Source organism: Hemiscyllium ocellatum, chromosome 14 (assembly GCF_020745735.1).
Source record: "Hemiscyllium ocellatum isolate sHemOce1 chromosome 14, sHemOce1.pat.X.cur, whole genome shotgun sequence".
Lineage (NCBI taxonomy): Eukaryota > Metazoa > Chordata > Chondrichthyes > Orectolobiformes > Hemiscylliidae > Hemiscyllium > Hemiscyllium ocellatum.
In genome coordinates, this window is record NC_083414.1 from 65,885,828 (window position 1) to 65,908,943 (window position 23,116).

At 49.7% G+C, this 23,116-nt stretch overlaps 1 protein-coding gene and 2 long non-coding RNA genes across 3 annotated transcripts; all 3 read left to right on the forward strand.

Annotated features, from left to right (window-relative positions):
- Positions 1–4,448: 4,448 nt before the first annotated feature.
- vhl (von Hippel-Lindau tumor suppressor) lies at positions 4,449–12,962 on the forward strand. Its single transcript, XM_060835240.1, has 3 exons — positions 4,449–4,802; positions 9,895–10,032; positions 10,747–12,962. The coding sequence occupies exons 1-3, from the start codon at positions 4,598–4,600 to the stop codon at positions 10,938–10,940; spliced, it is 537 nt and encodes a 178-aa protein (XP_060691223.1). The 5' UTR covers positions 4,449–4,597; the 3' UTR covers positions 10,941–12,962.
- Positions 12,963–13,527: 565 nt separating this feature from the next.
- On the forward strand, positions 13,528–20,925 carry LOC132822168 (uncharacterized). The gene is made up of 4 exons (XR_009645406.1): positions 13,528–13,808; positions 14,538–14,616; positions 16,447–16,477; positions 20,867–20,925. It is a non-coding gene; the product is annotated as an uncharacterized LOC132822168 (long non-coding RNA).
- A 15-nt stretch (positions 20,926–20,940) lies between these two features.
- On the forward strand, positions 20,941–22,485 carry LOC132822169 (uncharacterized). The gene is made up of 3 exons (XR_009645407.1): positions 20,941–20,986; positions 21,084–21,197; positions 22,367–22,485. It is a non-coding gene; the product is annotated as an uncharacterized LOC132822169 (long non-coding RNA).
- The last annotated feature ends 631 nt before the right edge of the window (positions 22,486–23,116 follow it).

Sequence of the window (23,116 nt, forward strand, 5' to 3'; positions counted from 1 at the left end):
CCTTTCCGGCCTGCAGGTACCTGGCTTCCTGAGTTTAAATGTATTTCCTCTAATTCTCTCATCTACTGAAAGTGCAAACTTTTACTGAGCTAATGCTTTGTGGGCACCATTGTGTCAAACACTGTGTTTATTGGGGTTGAGTTGGCAGGTTTTAATCAGACATTCATGGATTCAAGTCCGACAGTAGGAATCCAACATAAATCAGTGCAGTACCGAAGGAATGCTGTACTATTGTAGAATTTCGAATGAGACATTAGATAGAGGATAGAACCTCAGTTTAGTGAGTTTAAAAGATCCCACTGCACAATTTGAGAAGGGAATGTAAAAGGAAATCCTAAAGTCATCTATTAGCATATAGATAATAGAGTAGTAAAAGGTGGAGTTGAGCCAATTAGAGACAGAAAAGGGATGTCCACATGGAGGCAGGAAGAATGGCTAAGATATCATGTGAATGCTTTGTATCATCCTTCACTAAGGAAGGAGCTGTTGTCTTGGTAATGGTGACAGAGGAAACTCTTTCCCTCCAAGGGTTCAAGATGGTTAAGAAAGCGGTTTTGGATAGACATGGTACTTGAAGTTGACACGGCAACAGGTCCGGATTAAAGGCATCCAAGGATTTTGCAGGAAGTGAGAGTGGAAATTGCAAAAGCACCAGCAATCTTTCAGTCCTCCCTCAAGTTACGATTCAGAGGTGTAGCTTTGCAATGTTAATGATCAGGCAGTTATATGGAAGCTCATTTCAGGGTGAAATGTGACACCAAAGTTATGAATCCGCTGGCTTGTTCAGACTGTTGCTAGGGAGAAGCATGACGACAACCGAGAGAGAACAGAATTAGGAGCAGGAACCAAAAACAAAAGCTTCGGTTGTCTCAATATTTAATTGAATGAAATTTCCACCCGTCAGTACTGGGTGTAGGATACACAGCCTGACAAGTAAGGAATCAGGACAGGTGATGGTGAATTAGGGCTGGATCTGTGTATTTGTGAAAATTGACACCATGCCTTTGAATGCTAAGGCGAGAACCAGGAGTGGCCCAAGGATAGATCCTTATGGGACAGCAGAGGTAATGAAGCTGGAATGGGAAAATCAGCCTTTGGAAGAGATTTTCTGGCCACCATGATGGGATAAGAATGGAACCAGGTGAGAGCAGTCTTACCCAGCTGGATGACGGTGTAGAGGTACTGGAGGAGTTTGCTGTGTAAAACCGTGATAAAGGCTTTGGACAGGTCAAAAAGGATTAGAGAAAGTTACAATAATACAGATTGTTATTTGTGACTCGTATTTATATGTAAAAGAGGTCAAGACAGGGACAATGCACAACAACCAACAATCACATGAACTGGCCTTAGGTTGTGTTTCAACTTCTTCATTTGTGCCATGTAATATATAACCGCCTCAGTGATAAGAATTGATATTCTGAAGCTGGTGTGTCCAAGGTTATTCCATCGCCCTGGAAAGCTTGACTGGGAGAGAGTAAGCTTTCGCAGCTTGATATGTTAGAGATTGTGAAAGCAGAGAGGACACCAACTGCAGCTGAGGTTGAGATGTTTGTCCCAGCCCTCGGAGGACTGCAGTCACATCCAGGGCTGGCTTAGACCAATGTCCCAAAACTCCAAAAAGACCTCTCTGGAGAACAAGCCAAATACAGGGAGGGGCAAAAGAAAAGCACTTTGTATATGATAACTTGCCAAGAATGTCGAGTTAAGCTGCTTTAAAACCCTGGCTTACAGTAAATACAAGGATCAGAATCTGGCATCTTGTGGCTGAATGTTTATCAATGAGCAGGGCTGCTTCTGATGCTCATCTGTGAGCATTGCAGAGTTTTAAATATGGCACAGGCCCTATGGATGCTGGTCTTTCAATGGATATCCTCTTATTAGTAAATTGTTGTATAAAGAGAGCACATGATGGGAATAGAATAAGATCATAGGGATTCCGAGGGATGGTGTAAATAGTTAATAAGTTTGGTAAGATACAAGAAGAAATCTTGCTGGGCCCCTTGGCAAAAAGCCCTCCACACTCAGCGGAAAAATGTAAGATTCAGCCTATAGTTTATTATTAATCAATCTGAAGAACAGTCATATCAGACTGAAACATTCAGTTTCTTTCTCCATAGATACTGTCAGACTAGCTTAATTTCTCCAACTCTGTATGTTTTCAATTCACTATGAAGGACACAAGTAACATCTCAGAAATGGCTGAATCAGAAAATGTAATAGAGGGAGGAACTTGAGAAAATTGTAATCACCAGTGAGTCATGCAAAGTAAATTATTAGAGTTGTGCACTGACAAATCCCCAGGCCCAGGCCCAGGTCCTGATGGACTTCACAGAAAGACAAGGTAGTGAGAATGCTTTTGGTATTTTGATTTAATCCCTGCCCTCCCTTTGATCACTCAGCATTGCCCTTTGAGAAGGGCACTGCTTGTCACTGGCCACTCAGATGTTTCCTTTCTTCCTGGTTGTGGAATATAAGTAAAGATTTACACATTTGTTGTTTTTCACTGTGTCTGACACCTGCACACACAAAACCTCGACACTGGGGAAAAATAAGCACTACTGCTGATAGGTGGTAGTGTTGGGGAAGATAAATTTTAAAAATGTTTTTGTATGCTTGCCTTTATTGGTCAGTGCATTAAAAGATGTGAGATAGTTGAGCTAGGATTTAATTATCAAAGGTTTAGCAATCCAAGGAGTTCCAGTTGATAGTAAGCCCTGCAAGTTTTGTTTTTAATTCTAAGCTAGTCAGTGCTACAGTCCACAGTTGTGTAGCACAAACCTAGTTACTATCTCTTGGAAGATAATAATTCCTCTTCCAAATATTAATATAGTTAACTGGTTAACACAACCTGAGTAATTAATCCCAAAGTGCTCTCCAACTGACAGTCTTATTTCCCAAGAGTAGGTCAAAATTTGCACCTTCTTGAGTAGGTATATCCACATTCTGAATCAGAAATTTTTCTTGCACACTCTTAAGTTCCTCTCCATCTAAACTCTTAACACTATGGCAGTCCCAGTCTATGTTTGGAAAGTTAAAATCCCCTATTATTCTTACAGATAACAGATTTGTGTCTCAATTTCCTGCTAACTATTGGTGGGAGTCTATAGTATAATCTCAAGAAGGTGATCATCCCTTTCTTATTTCTCTGTTCCACCCAAATAACTTCCCTGAATGTACTTTCAGAGATATTCTCCCTAACTACAGTGGTAAAGTTATCCATAATCAAAAATGCCCTCCCCTCAACTTTCTGTCCCTCCTTTAGCAACTATACCCTGGAACATTCAGCTGCCAGTCCTGTTCATCCCTGAGCCATGTCTCTGTAAATGCAATGATATCACAGTCCCACGTTCCCAACTGTGCACTGAGTTCATCTGGCTTACCTGTTAGGGCCTTTTGCACTGAAATAAATACAGTTTAATTCATCAGTGTTTAGATTAGAGTGGTGCTGGAAAGGCACAGCAGTTCAGGAAGCATCCGAGAAGCAGGAAAATCGAAGTTTCGGGCAGAAGCCCTTCATCTTTTGCCCAAAACGTCGATTTTCCTGCTCCTCGGATGCTGCCTGAACTGCTGTGCTTTTCCAGCACCACTCTGATCTAAACTCTGGTTTACAGGAACTGCAGTCATTGTTTTTACCTAGTTTAAGTCATCAGTCCAACTCTGTTCCTGCCTGGGCTGTTGACCCGCACCTCTTCCCAACTGTACCAGCCTCAGACTGATCTCATTCCTCACTATCTACTTGACTGTATCTCCGGTTTATGTCCCTTCCTGCAACTGCCATCCATCCATCCATCACAACCCCCTAACTCCTCATTGCCTTTCCCTGCCACTTCAACAGATGTACCCAAATAAGGTGTTAACATAACCAGGTGTGGATATCTCGTAGACAGTTTATAAGTTAATACTCAACCTATGTGGCACATTATACAAACCAGTCCTACTGCCATCAAACCCACACTCAATGCTATGACCCATTGGGCTCTGTATTGAGCTTTGTGATGCCCTGGTACACAGTGGAGGCAGGACTTCTTCAATTTCAACCAATTAGACCATTCTAGTATGATTGGCATGGGTAACAACCAATCATCATTTAGAGTCAGCTCCATGTCAACTGAAGCGGGGAACAGCTAATTGACAGTGGCCTCACCCAATCAGATAGAGGGTTGTCATGGAATGGGCGGGGACCATGCCGAAGGCGGGCGGCAGGAACGAAGACCAATCAGAATGCGGCACACTGCATCTGGAACCACTTAGGCAGCGGGAGGCCGGGTCTGGGCCCAAAGCCGAGAGCGGATTGCAGACTGGGGCCCAATCAGAGCTCGGGAAGACGAGCCACAGACCAATCAGGGATCAGGAGGCCGAGCCCGGGACAAATCAGAGTGTGGGAGGACGAACAGGGGACAGAGCAAAGAGCGGGAGGTCGAATCGGGGACTAATCAGGGAGACGACGGCCGAGCCGGGAACCAATCAGAGAGCGGGAGGCCGAAGCGGTGACCAATCAGAGATCGAGAGGCCGAATAGATGACCAATCAGAGACCGGGAGGCCGAATCGGTGACCAATCAGAGAGCGGGAGACAGGACGCACCGAGGGGCCGTTGCGATGCCGGAGGATGTGAGCGGGAGGGCCGGGGAGGCTGAGCCTCTGGGCCCGCTCCGCTCACACAACAGCTGTGAGCCGTCATATGTGACCTTCTGTAACTGTACCGGCCGCAGGGTGAAGCCCGTCTGGATCAACTACCGCGGAGAGCCCGTCCCGTACAGCACCATGGCGGCACAGAGCGGCCGCAGGATGACAACCTACTTCGGTGAGGGGAGGGAGGCCTGTGGGTGGTGCCTGGGCCTGGGGAGGGGGTTGGGGGGCAGGGTGGGGTGCGTTGGGGGTGGAGCCTTGGGAGGGGTCTGGGGGTGGGGGAGGGATGGATTGGGGGTGGAGCCTGGGGTTTTGGGGGGCAGGGTGGGGTGGGTTGGGGGTGGAGCCATGGGAGGGGTTTGAGGGGTTTGGGGGGATTGGGGGTGGAGCCTGTAGAGGGGTGTGGGAGGTGGGGGAGGGGTGGGTTTGGGGGCAGGGTGAGGTGGGGGAGGGGTGGGTTTGGGGGCAGGGTGGGGTGGGGTGGGGTGGGTTGGGGGTGGAGCCTGGGGAGGGCTGTGGGGTGTGGGTGGAGCCTGGGGACATGGTTGGGAGGTGGAGCCTGGGGAGGGGTATGGGGTGTGGGGGGAGCCTGTGGTGGGGTGTGGGTGGAGCCTGGGGACAGGGCTGGAGCCTGGGGAGGGGGTTGGGGGGCAGGGTGGGGTGTGTTGGGGGCAGAGCCTGGGGAGGGCTGTGGGGAGTGGGTGGAGCCTGGGGACAGGGTTGGGAGGTGGAGCCTGAGGTGGGGTCTGAGGAGGGGCAGCATGTGGGGGTGGTGCCTGGGGAGGGGGTGGGGGTTGAGGTTGGGTGGGGTGGGGTGGGTTGGGAGTGGAGCCTGGGGAGGGGGGTGTGGGTAGGGTGGGTTGGGGGTAGAGCCTGTGGAGGGAGGTGGGGAGTGTTGGAGGGGGGTGGGGTGGGGGTGGAGCCTGGGCACGGGGTTGGGGGGGTGGAGACGGGGATGGAGCCTGGGGATGGGATTGGAGGGGTGGGGTGGGGTTGGAGCCTCGGAGATGGGTGGGGTTGGAGCGTGTGGAGGGGTGTGGGGTTGGAGCGTGTGGAGGGGTGTGGGGTTGGTTAGGGGTGGAGACTGGGAGGGGGTATGTGTATGGGGTGGGGGGTATGTGTGGGAGTATGGATGGAGCCTGGGGATGTGGTTGGAGGGGGTGTGGGTGGAGCCTCGGGAGGGGGTTGGGAGTGGAGCCTGGGATGGAGGGTGGGAGTGGAGCCTGGGATGGAGGGTGGGAGTGGAGCCTGGGATGGAGGGTGGGAGTGGAGCCTGGGATGGAGGGTGGGGTTGGAGCGTGTGGAGGGGTGTGGGGTTGGAGCGTGTGGAGGGGTGTGGGGTTGGTTAGGGGTGGAGACTGGGAGGGGGTATGTGTATGGGGTGGGGGGTATGTGTGGGAGTATGGATGGAGCCTGGGGATGTGGTTGGAGGGAGTGTGGGTGGAGCCTCGGGAGGGGGTTGGGAGTGGAGCCTGGGATGGAGGGTGGGAGTGGAGCCTGGGATGGAGGGTGGGGGTGGAGCCTGGGGAGGGGGTTGGGGTGGGGGTGGAGCCTGGGGAGGGGGTTGGGGTGGGGGTGGAGCCTGGGGAGGGGGAGGGAGTTGGGGTTGGGGGTAGAGCCTGGGAAGGGGGTTGGGGGTGGAGCCTGGGGAGGGGGTTGGGGTTGGAGCCTGGGGAGGGGGTTGGGGTGGGGGTAGAGCCTGGGAAGGGGGTTGGGGGTGGAGCCTGGGGAGGGGGAGGGGGTTGGGGTTGGGGGTGGAGCCTGGGAAGGGGGTTGGGGTTGGAGCCTGGGAAGGGGGTTGGGGTTGGAGCCTGGGGAGGGGGTTGGGGTTGGGGGTGGAGCCTGGGGAGGGGGTTGGGGGTGGGGGTGGAGCCTGGGGAGGGGGTTGGGGGTGGGGGTGGAGCCTGGGGAGGGGGTTGGGGGTAGAGCCTGGGGAGGGGGTTGGGGTTGGGGGTGGAGCCTGGGGAGGGGGTTGGAGTGGGGTTGGAGCCTGGGGAGGGGGTTGGAGTGGGGGTGGAGCCTGGGGAGGGGGTTGGAAGTGGAGCCTGAGGAAGGGTTTGGGGTTGGGTGGGGGTGGAGCCTGGGGAGGGGGTTGGGGTGGAGCCTGAGGAAGGGTTTGGGGTGGGGGTAGAGTCTGGGAAGGGGGTTGGGGTAGGGTGGAGCCTGGGGTGGTGAGTGTGGGAGGGCATTAGGGTGGGAGTGGAACCTGGGGAGGGGGTTGGGGTGGGGGTGGAGCTTGGGGAGGGGGTGGGGGTTGGGGTGGGGGTGGAGCCTGGGGAGGGGATGGAGGTGGAGCCTAGGGATGCGGTTGGGGTGGTGTCAGAGCCTGAGGAGGGTGTTGGGGTGGGGGTGGAGTCTGGGAAGTGGGTTGGGGTGGGGTGGAGTGTGGATGGAGCGTGGAGCGTGGGGAGTGGGTTAGGTGGGTGGGGTGGGGCTGGAACCTGGGGAGGAGTTTGGGGTGGGGGTGCAGCTTGGGGAGGGGGTTAGGGTGGGGGTGGGGGTGGAGCCTGGGTAGGGGGTCGGATGGGGGTGGGGCCTGGGGAGGGGGTTGCGGGTGGTGGTAGGGGTGAAGCCGGTGGAGGGGGTTAGGGGTGGAGCCTGGAGAGGTGGTTGGGGGGTGGGATTTGAGGTTGGGTGGGGTGGGTTGGTAGTGGAGCCCTTGGAAGGGTTTGGGGCAGTGTGGGGTGGGTTGTGGGTGGAGCCTGGGGTGGGGTGATTGGGGTTGGGGTTGGAGGGGGTTGGGGTAGAGCCTGGGGTTGGGGTTGGAGGGGGTTGGGGTAGAGCCTGGGGTTGGGGTTGGAGGGTGTTGGGGTAGAGCCTGGGGTTGGGGTTGGAGGGGGTTGGGGTAGAGCCTGGGGTTGGGGTTGGAGGGGGTTGGGGTAGAGCCTGGGGAGGGGGTTGGAGGGGGTTGGGGTAGAGCCTGGGGAGGGGGTTGGAGGGGGTTGGGGTAGAGCCTGGAGAGGGGGTTGGAGGGGGGTATGGTGGAGCCTGGGGACGGGGATGGAGGGGGTGGGGATGGAGCCTGGGGATGGGATTGGAGGGGGTGGGGTGGGGGTGGAGCCTCGGAGGTGGGTGGGGTTGGAGCGTGGGGAGGGGTGTGGGGTTGGTTAGGGGTGGAGACTGGGAGGGGGTATGTGTATGGGGTGGGGGATATGTGTGGGAGTATGGATGGAGCCTGGGGATGTGGTTGGAGTGGGGTGTGGGTGGAGCCTGGGGAGGGGGTTGGGGTAGGGGTGGGGGAGGGGTTAGGGGTGAAGCCTGAGGAGGGGGTTGGGAGTGGAGCCTGGGGAGGGGGTTGTGTCGGGGGTGTGGGTGGAGCCTGGGGAGGGAGTTGGAGGTGGAGCCTGGGGAGGGGGTTGGGTTGGAGCCTGGGGAGGGGGTTGGGTTGGAGCCTGGGGAGGGGGTTGGGTTGGAGCCTGGGGAGGTGGTGGTGTTGGGAGTGAGGGTGGAGCCTGGGCAGGGGGATTGTGGGTGGGGTTGGAGCCTGAGGAGTCGGTTGGGGGTGGCGACTGGGGAGTGGGATGGGGTGGGGTGGGTGTAAGTGGAGCCTGGGGAGGGAAGGGGATGGAGTTGGGGTGGGGGTAGAGTCTGGGAAGGGGGTTGGGGTGGGGTGGAGCCTGGGGAGGGGGTTAGGGTGGGGGTAGAGCCTGGGTGTGGGGATGTGGTGGGGGGCGGTGGTGGAGCCTAGGAAGGGGTTTGGGGTGGGGTTGGAGCCAGGGAATGGGTTTGGGGTGGGGGTGGAGCCTGGGAAGGGGTTTCGAGGTGGGGTGGGGGTGGGGGTGGAGCTTGGGAAGGGGGTTGGGGTGGGGGTGGGGGTGGAGCCTGGGCAGGGGTGTTGGGGGAGGGGCCTGGGGAGTGGGTTGGGGGTGGGGTAGGGGTGGCGGTGGAGCCTGGTGAGGGTGTTGGGGTGGGGGTGGAGTCTGGGAAGTGGGTTGGGGTGGGGTGGAGCCTGGGGTGGTGTGTGGATGGAGCGTGGGGGGTGGGTTAGGTGGGTGGGGTAGGGCTGGAACCTGGGGAGGAGTTTGGGGTGGGGGTGCAGCTTGGGGAGGGGGTTAGGATGGGGGTGGAGCCTGGGTGGTGGGGCCTGGGAAGGGGTTTGGGGAGGGGTGGGGGTAGGGGTGAAGCTGGTGGAGGGGGTTAGGGGTGGAGCCTGGAGAGGTGGTTGGGGGGGTGGGCCTGGGGAGGGGGTGTGGGGTGTGGGTTGAGGTTGGGTGGGGTGGGGAAGGGGTGGGTTGATGGTGGAGCTATTGGAAGGGTTTGGGGGCAGTGTGGTGTGGGTTGGGGGTGGAGCCTGGGGTGGGGTGATTAGGGTTGGGGTTGGAGTGGGTGGGGGTAGAGCCTGGGGAGGGGGTAGGGGTAGAGCTGGGAAGGGGGTTGCGGGTGGGGGGAGCCTGGGGAGGGGGTTGCGGGTGGGGGTAGGGGTGGAGCCTGGGGAGGGGTTTGGGGGCGGGGAGAGCCTGGGGAGGGGGTTGTGGGTGGGGTGTGGGTAGGGGTGGAGCTTGGGAAGGGGCTTGAGGGTGGGGTGGGGGTAGGGGTGAAGCCGGGGGAGGGGGTTGGAGTTGGAGCCTGGGGATGGGGTGGGGCTGGAGCCTGGGTTGTGTGGGGGGTGGAGCCTGGGGAGGGGAGGGGGTTGGGGATGGGGTGGGAGTGGAGCCTGTGTTGGGTGGGGCCTGGTGAGGCAGTTGGGTGTGGTGTGGGGTCAGGGTGGAGCCTAGGGAAGGGGTTGGGGGTGGGGTGGGGGTGGAACCTGGGGGGGTTTCAGGGTTTGGTGGGGTGTGGGTCGAGCCCAGGAGGGGGTATGTGTCGGGGAGTGTGGGTGGAGCCTGGGGAGGGGGTTGTATGTTGGGGAGGTTGGAGGGATGTGGGGCTGTGTGTGGAGCCTGGGAGGAGATTGTATGTGGGGGGGTGTGGAGCCCGTGGAGGGGTTATATATGGGTGTGGGTGGAGCCTGGGTTGGGGGTGGTGCCGGGGATGGGGTGGGAGAGGTGCAGTGAGGGTGGGAGCTAATCCACCTATCCTGCACGTCTGTGGACATGACGGGGCAATTTAGCATGGCCAATCCACCTAACCTGCACCTCTTTGGACTGTGGGAGAAAGCTGAAGCACCAGGAGGAAACATACACAAGGAAGAGCATGCAGTCTCCACAGACAGTCACCCAAGGCTGGAATCAAACCTGAGTCCATCGCGCTGTGAGGCTACAGTGCTGACCACTGTGCTGCCAAGGTGTTTTCATTCTTGGCTGACTTTTATATTTGTTAACCCTCAGGCCACCCTTGGATGTTCCGCGATGCTGTTTCTGATGACCGGCTCCTGGTCAACGGGCATGAAGTCTTTGTACCACCCGCTGGACAAGTTAATGAAATTGGACAACCGTGCTACATTATGGTTAAGATCACAATACCAGGTAACTGACTGCCAAAAATAATCGTCATGGCAATGAAAGCTCACTACAGCCTTCTCCAGTTGTAAATGTCACTTCCCGTGTCGAGTTTGCACTGATTTAGCCAATCTCGTTTTGGGTGCCTTATTAGTATTTAATGCAAAAAGGCGTGTGGGGATGATATGGTGAGGGTAACATTACCAGTGTACCTCTCAGTCAGATAGCGGCTCCCTTCTCCTTGCATGGCTCCCTCTTATAGGCTTGTATGATGAAAATGATTAATTTTGGTAATATAAAGAGCACCACGGTGGTTTTGAATAGTTAGCACTGCAGTTTCAGCGCCAAGGATCTGGGTTCGAATCCAGCCTCGGGTGACTGTGTGGAGTATGCACCTTCTCCCCGCATCTGCATGGGTTTCCTCCGGGTGCTCTGGTTTCTTCCCACAGTCCAAAGGTGTGCAGGTTATATGGATTGGTTATGGTAAATACAGAGTTACGGGGATATGGTAGGGGGCTGGGTTTAGCTGGAATGCTATTCGGAGGGTCAGTGCAGACTTGATGGGTTGAATGGCCTCTTTCCATAGGAATTGTATGAACAGATTTTGATTCCATATTACAATGCCCAGTTGAGAAGAATTGAAACTGTACAAGGTTTTTCTTGAACGTTTTGTCGATGCGTAAATTGGGTTACTACATTGTATCACAGTTTGGTTGATGTGTTTTTTTTTCCTTTGTCCAGTTTATACACTAAAGGAGAGGTGTCTGCAAGTAGTGCGGAGCCTTGTGAAGCGAGAGGATTACAGAAACCTGGAGATTGTTGGATCACTTTACGATGAACTGGAAGATCAGCCACAGATCCTGAAAGATCTTAAGCGAATTCAAAAGCAACTTGCTGAAAGAGAGGAGACCTTAGCTGACAGGGAGTCACCTTGAACCTCCTCTACCTTTTCTTTCTCCTCTCTTCTCCTCCCCTAACTAATCCTCCCCACCTCAAATGAAGACTTGTATATTATGTATAATCAAGCTGCAAATATCCCAGTCTATATACAGTAGAATGGACCAGATCAGTTTTTTAAAAATGTGATGTATACCTAGTGTAGTTGTGATGTAAAGTGTAAACAAGACTTTTTTTTCTGATTGTCTAAATGCTTAGACCTTTATTGTACAATAAATTTTCAACTTGTCATCTTCCTCTTCCATTTTCAAACAAACACAGAACATGTAGAATTCAACGCCATCTGTGGAAAGAGAAACAAATTAATATTTAGAGTTCAGTATAGTCTTTCAGAAAAGTCATACCAGACTCCATGTTAACACTGTTTTTCTTTTTACAGAATCTGCCAGACTTGTTGAGCTTCTCTAGTACTATGTTTTTATTTCAGATTTTACCAGATCACAGAAGCAATTATTGTTTTGCATGGTACGTTTATCTCCCTGATAGTTCTGTAAGAGAATACAGCAGGTGTTTTTGTACGAAGCTTGAGTATTGCTGACAGAAGAGGATGCTGTCAAGCTTCGCTGTCTTGTACGTATCAGGGCAGATGCAAAAATCCACCATTTCAAAGGGAACAAAAGTTTCTACTTGCACTAGAAACAGAGTGCTGATGAGTGTTACCTTGACCAATCAGTTCCCTAGCTAAGCACTCAGCATGCTACTTTTCAGGAGTTTAAATTGATTTTGGGATTCAGTGTTGTTATGATTTTGACTTAGTGAATACAAAGCAAACTGCTTTGGCATCGTGTTGCCCTGTTCAACAGTACCTGGTGTGTTACTTGTCTGTATGAACATCATGGCCTCAGACTCAGTCTTCCATTCGTGTGGCTTCTTAGAAATTTCCCAGTAAACTGTGGGAACACTAGATAACTACATGCTGGATGTGCAGATGGAATGAGGTGCATCAGCTGGAAAATTAGGTAATTTGATGGCTCGCGCTTACTATTGGTGCAGGAGACTATTTAATACCATTTAGGCTTACAGTTATATGGGCCTTGCTGCTGTTTCATATGGATAGCTAACTAGTAGAGCAGTCTGACAAATCTCTGGATTTATTGATGACTGTGGCTGTAGTTCTGGTTTCCATTAAGATTCAGCAAAACCAAGATAGATCCAACAAATGTTCAGTACAGGCTTAACATAGCATCTTTTCAATGGTATCCTTTTAGAAATGAACATGAGTGCCTTATTTTCTTTTAACAGCTATTGATCTGTCCTGCATTACTACATGTGTACAGCATTTGTACCCCAGATCCCTTTGTTCATCTCATTAATTTTTTAATAAGTATGTGGCCCCTTATTCTAACCAGAATGTACCACCTCATGAAGGTTCATTTGCTGAATTCAGTTCATTCTGCATGCCTCTGGTTATCTCCCTTTATTTTATTGCAGTCTTTTTCTGTTTAGCTCCACTGACTTGGTGGTGCTTACCAATTTTTCAATTTAATTCCAGATTCAGGTCCTGAGCCCAAATGTGGACCCAGCATTCATCCTGGAACAACACTTTTGTCTTGTGGTTCTATAAGGTTTGTTTTCCATCCTCTTCAACAGCTATTAGTTATTCCTCGCCTGCCCAGAATTTTTTGCAATAAGAGTTTCAACTCTGTAAGTAATCTTAACTCTGAAATCTTCATCTGTGAGCTTCGATAGTATGTGTGAGGTGTTCAACTCTAAATACCATCACTGATCTGTGATACTGAAGTCAGCACAAACATTCTGACTGACACCACCCTATTCTTGTTTCTTGTTGAGCTAAACCGACAAGGAACGACAGTCTTCAGAACATGAAGCCTGTGACACCCACATCCCATAAGTGAATTTTTTAAAAAACTGCCATGAATATCTGGCAGAACACTGCATCATTTTTTATCTTTAGATAACTGACTTCTGTACAGTGAATCCTTGTATATCTTTTGTATGTAATATCTGAAGATAGTTATTAAATATTTGTTCCACTCTTAGTATTGTGTGATTCTTCCAACTAGCTCTGAGTACTGCAATGCAGTGATAGAACTGGATTGTGTTAGAGTTTTGTGATAGTTAAAATAAATGAAAACTAATGCAGAACCTGCTGTAATTCTTTCATTGACCAGTGTCTGAGCTCAGGAGGGTATCGTCATGACCATTCTCTGGGTTCGGGAGGGTCCTACCATGCTATTAGTTTGGGAGGGTCCCACATTGACCCAGTCAGTGGGTTATGGAGGATGAGTATCTGACAGTCTTGATACGAGGAAGAGTCTGGCATTGACCAGTCTCTGGGTTAGACAGGGACTTAATGTTCTTAGGTGTCTCTCACGTGGATGTGGTTTCTGATTAGGGTGTGTCTCATACTGCCAGGGCTCTGGATCAGGATAAGTCTCACACAGACCAGTTTCTGGGTTCAGGGGTGTCTCTCATCATTTGCTGGATTGAGAACGGTCTCACACTAATCACACTCTGATTTAACAAGTTTCTGCCACTGACTGGTTTCTGAGTCAACAGGTAGCACGCTGGAAGGTCGCAGCAAGCCTGGTAGCATTGGGGGGTGCAGAAGTCTCTGGTATAACCCTTCCTCAGGACTCCGGCATGGTTTCACACAGAGGTAAATACAATGACTGCAGATGCTGGAAACCAGATTCTGGATCAGTGGTGCTGGAAGAGCACAGTAGTTCAGGCAGCATCCGCGGAGCAGGAAAATCAACGTTTCGGGCAAAAGCCCTTCATCAGGAATAAAGGCAGTGAGCCTGAAGCGTGGAGAGAGAGGAGGAAAACTTCTTCAAGGCAGGCATCCTTGCAAGAGGATTCGCAGTAGGGTTAAAATCAACAAGGTAAAAACACTGACTCCACTTCCTACGTGAGGGACGGTCTCTCACTGACCCCACCTCCCCTGCATTTAGGGAGCGTCTCACTGACCACTTTATGGGAGTCCAGCACTGAGCCGGATACTGAGTGACAACGTTGTCCATTGTCACCCCCGCGTCACTATCGTCTGATTCCTGGTTGCTGAGCTGTCCCTTAAACTCACCCGTGTGTACCCGGTCCTGAGTGGGACTGACCCGTGTGTACCTGGTCCTGAGTGGGACTGACCTGTGTATACCCGGTCCTGAGTGGGACTGACCCGTGTGTACCTGGTCCTGAGTGGGAGTGACCTTTGTGTACCCGGTCCTGAGTGGGACTGACCCGTGTATACCCAGTCCTGAGTGGGACTGACCCTTGTCTACCTGGTCCTGAGTGGGACTGACCTGTGTATACCCGGTCCTGAGTGGGACTGACGCGCGTGTACCTGGCCCTGAGTGGGACTGACCCGCGTGTACCCGGTCCTGAGTGGGACTGACCCGCGTGTACCTGGCCCTGAGTGGGACTGACCCGCGTGTACCCGGTCCTGAGTGGGACTGACCCGCGTGTACCCGGTCCTGAGCTGGAAACACCCATGCAGAAGAGAAGGAATCGTGGTCCACGCAAGTGGCAAGTGTTTACCATCTCCTTCACAGTTTCTACTTTCTCAGCTGCTACAGTACTCCTGCTAATACTGGTGTCCTCTTCTCATTCACTCTCAGCATTACCATATGGGATAAAAATGACCCCGCGATTTATCCTCATCCAATAACCAACCACTGGGCCATGTTGAAATGCCAGGTATGATCTCTCTCTCTCTCTCTCTCTATATATATATATTTTTATATATGGGGTGCTGGGTCGGTCATTGCATTAATGGCAGTCTGTGTAGCTCGACCTCTGTTCATGAGGTAACCCTTGCTTACCTCGGGATCTCCTTTTGCTACAGCAATGTAACCTAAAGATCCAATCGAACTAAAACATGAGATATCGATGGGTACAGGATTTTGTACAGCCTGCGGTGTCCTCTGCTTGGATTCTTCCTCTTCCAAGCCGCAAATATGCATAGTCCAGGCCTAAAATAATTTGCAATCATTCCATCAGAAGTTTGAGCTGAGGTAATTACTCTGTGCTTGCCTTTTGAGAGAGAGAAAAAAAACAGACGAAACTTACAGTCTCTATATCCTGACAGGGTTTTGGAATACTGCTCACAAGGTCAACATCCTAAAACTTTTGACTTTGTCCACTCCATTCCAACACCTCCACAACACACCATTATCAAAAGAGTAAGGCCCTGGGGCAAATTAAATTATACCAATTCACAATTGTTCCATCATTAATTGCAGACATTGCTGTTTCACCTGGCTGCCCATCCAATGAATGATAACCTTTATGTCCACTTTTCAGATATAAGTGTTAAAGTTTTCTTTTGTTACCTTTTAACCTTTGCTCCCTTGACCTACTTGTACCTTTTGATTTCATTTGGGACTTGCCCCTTCACCTTGCTAATTTGTCTGGCTTTACTGAAATTGAAACGGGTTGCTGGTTAATATGGGATGGAGTACTTCCCAATTGCCTGTATATTCCTGCTCAGATCTTTATCCTTATTTCTGATCCTTGTAGCCATCCTACTTGTGAATCAAAATACTATGAGCTACTCCCTGGGGCATTGGGGGCTGTGGGAAATGCAAGTACTGCACTGTCAGACCTATTGAATTTCTGATACGACATTACCCTCTCCGCTCTCTCATAGATCCCACAGCACTATTTGAAGAATAGCAGCACATTAATCTCTATGGTCCTGGGTAATATGGACTCCCCCCACCCCAATCAATATCACTAGGGCAAGTGATCTGTCCTTTATCACTTTGCTCTTTCTGGAAGTTTCCTGTGCGCAGGATGGCTGCCAAATATTCTGCATTATAACAGTGACGAGACTTTGCAAGTATTATACATGAAATTGTGAAAGATGCTATACAAATGCAAGGATTTCTGTTCAGCATTTGGCTTCCCAAGATGGAAACTTGATTATTTCTATGAACAGGTAGCCATCATAGCTCCTGTCCTGTTTGAGTTCTGTATGAGATATCCCACACATAATGGGACATTAAAGAGAAGGCATTTGTCACCTTTTGACCAGAGTGTCACAGGATATGGGGCAACAGAAGAGCAATGGTAAGATCATGAACATCTTCAACTGGAGTCCAAATGATCTTGTACTGTAAGGAACTAGGGGTCATAGATATCATAGAATCCCTACAGTGTGGAAGCAGGCCATTCAGCCCATCGGGCCCACACTGGCCCTCCGAAAAGCATCCCATCCAGACCCACCCTATCCCCGATTCCCTACATTAATGCACATAACCTGCACATCTTTGTACTGTGAAAGGAAACCCACGCAGACACAGGGAGAATGCGCAAACTCCACACAGACAGTCACCCAAGTGTGGAATTGAATCCAAGTCTTTGACGCTGAGAGGTGGCAGTGCTAACCAATGAGCCACCATGCCATGGGTCATGGTGAGAGGGTAGGATAGTCCGGCAGGTAATATATTAGTTGGCCACAAAGGTCTTTTCTTTATTCTAACATACAATGTATTGAAGAATGATTAAAATTTTCTGCTTTTACAGGCACCTGGATTGAGCATGAGTGTGCCTGACAGTAAGTGGATCGGAATCAAGTGTGTAACTAACAGACATGGGGAACATTAGTGACTTGTATATTTACAACATCAGTTATCGATAATTAGTGCTGACTGAACAGAGTGGCTGGAGCTAAGGTCCTGGCAAATTAGTGGATTCAGATATTCATATAAATTGTATGGAGTGAATGATCACAGTGAGTTTGGAGTTAATATTTACAGTTGGTGAATTTGGAGTCAGTGATTACAGTCAGGGTGTTTGGAGTCAGTGGTTACATTCGGAGTGTTTAGAGTCAGGGATTACAGGCTGGGTGTTTGGAGTCAGTGATTACAGACGGTGAGTTTGGAGTCAGGGATTACAGTTGGGGTGTTTGGAGTCAGTGGTTACAGACGAGGGGTTTGGAGTCAGTTATTACAGTCGAGGGGTTTGGAGTCAGTGATTACAGTCGAGGGGTTTGGAGTCAGTGATTACAGTCAGGGTGTTTGGAGTCAGTGATTACAGTCAGGGTGTTTGGAGTCAGGGATTACAGTCGGGGTGTTTGGAGTCAGGGATTACAGTCGGTGGGTTTGGAGTCAGTGATTACAGTCGGGGTGTTTGGAGTCAGGGATTATAGTCGGTGGGTTTGGAGTCAGTGATTACAGGCGGGGTGTTTGGAGTCAGTGATTACAGTCGGGGGTTTGGAGTCAGGGATTACAGTTGGGGGGTTTGGAGTCAGGGATTACAGTCGGTGGGTTTGGAGTCAGTGATTACAGTCGGGGTGTTTGGAGTCAGGGATTACAGTCGGTGGGTTTGGAGTCAGTGATTACAGGCGGGGTGTTTGGAGTCAGTGATTACAGGCGGGATGTTTGGAGTCAGTGATTACAGTCGGTGGAATTGAAGTCAGTGATTACAGGCAGGGGGTTTGGAGTGAGTGTTTACAGTCGGTGGGTTTGGAATCAGTGATTACAGTTGGTGGGTTTAGAGTCAGTGATTACAGTCGGTGGGTTTGGAGTCAGTGATTACAGGCAGGGGGTTTGGAGTCAGTGATTACAGGCAGGGTGTTTGGAGTGAGTGTTTACAGTCGGTGGATTTGGAGTCAGTGATTACAGTCGGGGGTTTGGAGTCAGTGATTACAGGCAGGATGTTTGGAGTGAGTGTTTATAGTCGGTGGATTTGGAGTCAGGGATTAATTTGCAAGATTGAAGGCAGCTGGATTTAAAGTCAGTGATTATATTCAATGGGACTAGGTTTACAACTACAGTCTGTGGGTTTGGAGTTGATAATTACTCGTGATTAGATTTACTTAGATTACTTACAGTGTGGAAACAGGCCCTTCAGCCCAACAAGTCCACACCGACCCTCCGAAGAGCAACCCATCCAGACCCATTCCCCTACATTTACCCCTTCACCTAACACTACGGGCAATTTAGCGTGGCCAATTCACCTAACCTGCACATTTCTGGACTGTGGTAGGAAACTGGAGCACCCGGAGGAAACCCACACAGACACATGGAGAACGTGCAAACTCCACACAGACAGTTGCCTGAGGCGGGAATTGAACCCAGGTCTCTGGCGCTGTGAGGCAGCAGTGATAACCATCATGTCACCCATGATGGGACTGGTGTCAGTAATTAGTGTTGGTGGGACCAAAGTCAGTTGTTACAGTCTGAGATAGAGATTAGTGATTATAGTCAGTGACATTTTCGTTGGTGATTACAGACAGTAGGACTGGAGTTGCTAATTACATTCTGTGAATAGACGTTAGTGAGTACTGTCAGTTGGATTTACCTGGTGATCACAGTCAGTGAGAGGTGCAGCTGTAGTAGTAGTATATTTAGCTGTAATATATGCTGTGGAATTAGCTTCCGGTACATCAAACCACTTACCGAAATTGAGTTAAGTTTTGACTTGAAGTAGAAACATAAAAAATAGCAGCAGCAGGCCATTCGGTCCATCAAGCCCAGTCTGCCATTCATCGTGATCATGGTTGATCCTTGCAACGCCATATTTCGATACTCACCCTATACCCCCCTTAACACTTTCAGCATCTAGAAGTCCAACCATTCCTTTTGAAATATACTCTGTGACCTGACCTCCACAGCCTTCAGTGGGAGAGAATTCCAATGATTCATCACCCTCTGAACGAAGAAATGTCTTCTAATCTCAGTCCAAATTGTCCTACCCTTATATCCTGACACCACGACTCCTTGTTCTGGACACTCTCCCTGCCAGTGGAAACATCAGATCTTTAATCGGTCTGTCCAGGTGTGTCAGAATTTTATAGGTTTCAATGAGGTCTCCTCTCATTCTCGGTCAGAAGGACCTTGTGCATATATACCAGTCTCTTAGGGTAATGGGACAGCTGGATAAAATGGTTAAGAAAATGTATGGCACACTTGCTTTTAATAGCTGAGGCACGAAATTAAAGAACAGGCTATGGTGGAACTGTAAAAAGTGCTGTCCAGGTCAAAGGTAGAGGCTTGTGTGCAATTCTGGAGTTAGAGGAGGATGTGACAGCATTGGAGAGGGTGCAGGTTTACCAGGATGTTGCTGAGTTGGAGAGTTTCAGTTCTGAAGAGAAATTGGACAGATTTTCTTAGAGCAGAGGAGATTGAGAGGGGACATCATTGAGATGTATAAAACTATGAGGGGCACAGATAGAGTAGACAGGAAGGAACTTTTCCCTTTGATGAAGGAATCAGTGGCCAGGGCTCGTTAATTGAAGGTTTAGAGAGGATTTGAGGAAACATTCTTTTTTTAATTCAGAGGGTGGTGGGAATCTGGACCTCCCTGCCTGTAAGGGTGGTAGTAGCAGAAACACCCATAACATTTAACGTTTTGTTGTGCACTTGCCAAGCCATACAGGTTATGGGCCAAATCCTGAAAAAATGGGTCTGGAACATCTAGGTGGTCGGTTTCTGACCGACGCAGACTTGATGGGTTGAAGGACCTTTTCCTGTGCTATAGATCTCAATGACATTCTTCTAAACACCAGGGAATATAGGCCCACTTGACCCAGTCTCTGCTCATACCACAAGTGGAGCACCCTGGGAATCAGCCTGGTGAATATTTGCTGCATTCCCTCTATGGCAAGTAGGTGAGGAGACCAAATGCAGTCCTCCATGTGTGGTCTCACAAAGGGTCTCTACTTGCTTGCTCTTGTACCCAAAGCCTCTTGCAATGAAACACCAACTTACATTTACCTTTCTACTGCTTGCTGTGCCTGCACTATTGCTTTCGATGACTGGTGTACAAGGACACCCAAATTCCTTTGTACGTCAATATTTTTCAATCTGTTAGTATTTAAGTAATACTCTGCAGTTCAGTTTTTCCTACTGAAGGGAACAACTTCATACTTATCTATGCTATACTGCATCTACCACACTCCCACATTTATTGTATGAGCAGCAAGCTTGGATATATATTAAATTTGATTCCTTTATCCAGATTGTTGATATCTATATTACAAATAGCTGAGGCACAAGCACCGATCCCTGTGATGAACCACTAATCACTCCCATCCCCTTTGAAGCATCCCATTTTTTTCCTGTTGTTACACGTGTTTCCTATCTGCTAACCAAGTTGTACTGAGTGCCAGCATATTACTCCAACACCACATGCTTTGATTTTGCTCACTAAGCTCTTACGTGGGACTTTATTGAAAGCTTGCTGAAAATTCACATACACGGCCCAGTGGTTAGCACTGCTGCCTCACAGTGCCAGAGACCCAGGTTCAATTCCCGTGTCAGGCGACTGACTGTGTGGAGTTTGCACATTCTCCCTGTGTCTGCGTGGGTTTCCTCCCACAGTCCAAAAATGTGCAGGTCAGGTGAATTGGCCATGCTAAATTGCCCGTAGTGTTAGGTGAAGGGGTAAATGTAGGGGAATGGGTGGGTTGCGCTTCGGCGGGTCGGTGTGGACTTGTTGGGCCGAAGGGCCTGTTTCCACACTGTAAGTAATCTAATCTAAACCACATCTATCGGTTCTCCTTTACCTATTCCCCTTGTTACATCCTTAAACACTGTAGGTTTGTCAAACACAACTTTCTTTTCATTAATCTATGTTGTCTTTGAGTAATCCCTCTGTTATTTTGTAAACGTCCGATTGTTGCATCCTTTATAATAGACTCTAGCGTTTCCCTATTACTGATGTTAAGCTAAGCAGTCCATAATTCCCAGTCTGCTCCTTCTCTGTTTTTATTTAAACCGTCTGGTTACATTTGCCACCCTCTAACCTGCCAGGAACTGTTCCTGAAACTACTGAAGTTTGGAAAATGACAACCAATGTATCCACCATTTCCATGGCCACCTTCCCTTTAATACGCTGGGCTGTAGATAACGGAATGGAACCTGGGAGCATGGATTACAGGCTTTGTGCATGATCTGTCACCTCTGAATAACCCAGGTCTTTGTGTCTCACCGCTGTTTAGACGCACTGCCCTATTTTAAAGAATCGATGGCCCGCTTCCGTTGCAATGGCTGTTTGAGCAGTGTCGCGATGTCTAGGATTACTGACTATCTGAAGGATGAGTTCAGTGAGATGAAGCCAGGTATGCCTCAGTTACAAATGGTTTTCAATGTTTGTATACACTTCAGGTTGTACAGAGATACTAATGAGCCATATTTTCCTTCCTGCCAAATGGGTAGGTGCCTATCCAGCCACTAAGCCTAGGATTCCTCGTCAATTTGCAAACCCATATGAAGAGATGAAGCTAAGCAGCTTTAGATATTGGATAGAGGGTGACACCTGTGGCAATCTTTGTAAGTATTTGCAATCTTAACAATAGGTAACAGTACAAATGGCATCCCAGCCACAGTGGGCATTATGGCCACGTCATATACGCCAGGAAGATCCCAACCTTAACCTGCTGGTCTCAGCCTGGCTGTTGAACTGGTCTGAGTTCCTCCCAGTTGGATGGTTCATGAACTGCACTAGGGCGCCCCCTTGTGCCTGACCATTGGGGTGTGAGTAAAAAATGAGGTCTGCAGATGCTGGAGATCACAGCTGCAAATGTGTTGCTGGTCAAAGCACAGCAGGTTAGGCAGCATCTCAGGAATAGAGAATTCGACGTTTCGAGCATAAGCCCTTCATCAGGAATAAGAGAGAGAGAGCCAAGCCGGCTGAGATAAAAGGTAGGGAGGAGGGACTAGGGGGAGGGGCGATGGAGGTGGGATAGGTGGAAGGAGGTCTGAAGAGCTTCTGTGCAGAGGAGATGACCTGGGGGGTGCAGTGAGGGAGGGACTCACTGAAATCCTTGTAGAGGGAGGAAGAGAGCTTCTTCAAGGAAGGCATCCTTGTAAGAGGATTCGCAGTAGGTTAAAATCTTCGAGTAAAAAATGAGGTCTGCAGATGCTGGAGATCACAGCTGCAAATGTGTTGCTGGTCAAAGCACAGCAGGTTAGGCAGCATCTCAGGAATAGAGAATTCGACGTTTCGAGCATAAGCCCTTCATCAGGAATAAGAGAGAGAGAGCCAAGCCGGCTGAGATAAAAGGTAGGGAGGAGGGACTAGGGGGAGGGGCGATGGAGGTGGGATAGGTGGAAGGAGGTCTGAAGAGCTTCTGTGCAGAGGAGATGACCTGGGGGGTGCAGTGAGGGAGGGACTCACTGAAATCCTTGTAGAGGGAGGAAGAGAGCTTCTTCAAGGAAGGCATCCTTGTAAGAGGATTCGCAGTAGGTTAAAATCTTCGAGTAAAAAATGAGGTCTGCAGATGCTGGAGATCACAGCTGCAAATGTGTTGCACAATATTCGCTTGTTATTGCTTACAGCTGGTATTAAGGTCAGAGGGTGGACTATTGTCTCTTAAATACAACCATAACGAGAGAAAATCTGATCAATGATTAGGAGGGAGGCTTCTTCACTGCTAATAATGTGACAATTCCAAATTCTTTAATCATCCTCATGTAACTGCCACATTCTGTCCTTACAGGTCCAATGGTACGGAATAAAACTATGACATGGTGAAAGTCAATAACCTCTAGCCTGTGAGCATCCTGTCTCTTCTCTGTATATTTCCGTTTGGATGGTTTCAACAGTTTGCTTCATTTTAGCACAATTTTTCCATCAAGTCTTATGCATTTTGAATAAACCATGTTAATGAAGAGGATTCAAGTTGTCATTTGACAAGGAGGCAGGGTGACTACATACTGAACCTCCTGGCTCTCTCGCTTTCTTTGATACTGTCAAGTTTAAAGTTATCAACCAGCCTCCACTTTTCCATGCTCCAGTTAGCATAAACCTGGGAGAAACAAGAACCTACATTTGTGTGGCATGTCATTACACCTACTGTGATGTAGTCACACTCAGAGCTCTCTCTCACTCATAGATGGAACAGAGATAAGTGATGAGTTATTATCTTGTTAACACCACTGGTGAAGAGAGAACGACCAAGTCTTTGAAATGTCAGGGAATCACTTACATTCATCTGAGTATATAGGGCATTTAACTCAAAATCAACGCATTTCACAATTGCAGCACATCCTCACTGAAAACAATATATTAAAAGACATCAACTCAAATTTCCAAAAATTCACAAACCAGGAGGGTCCTGTTGCATGGAGGGATTGGAATTTCACACCAGTATATCCTGGGATCAGTGTGTGAATTTCTAGTGTATCCCAGAATCAGGCTGTGTGAATTCCCAGTATATGTTAGGATCCTAGAGGGCTATTTAGTCATA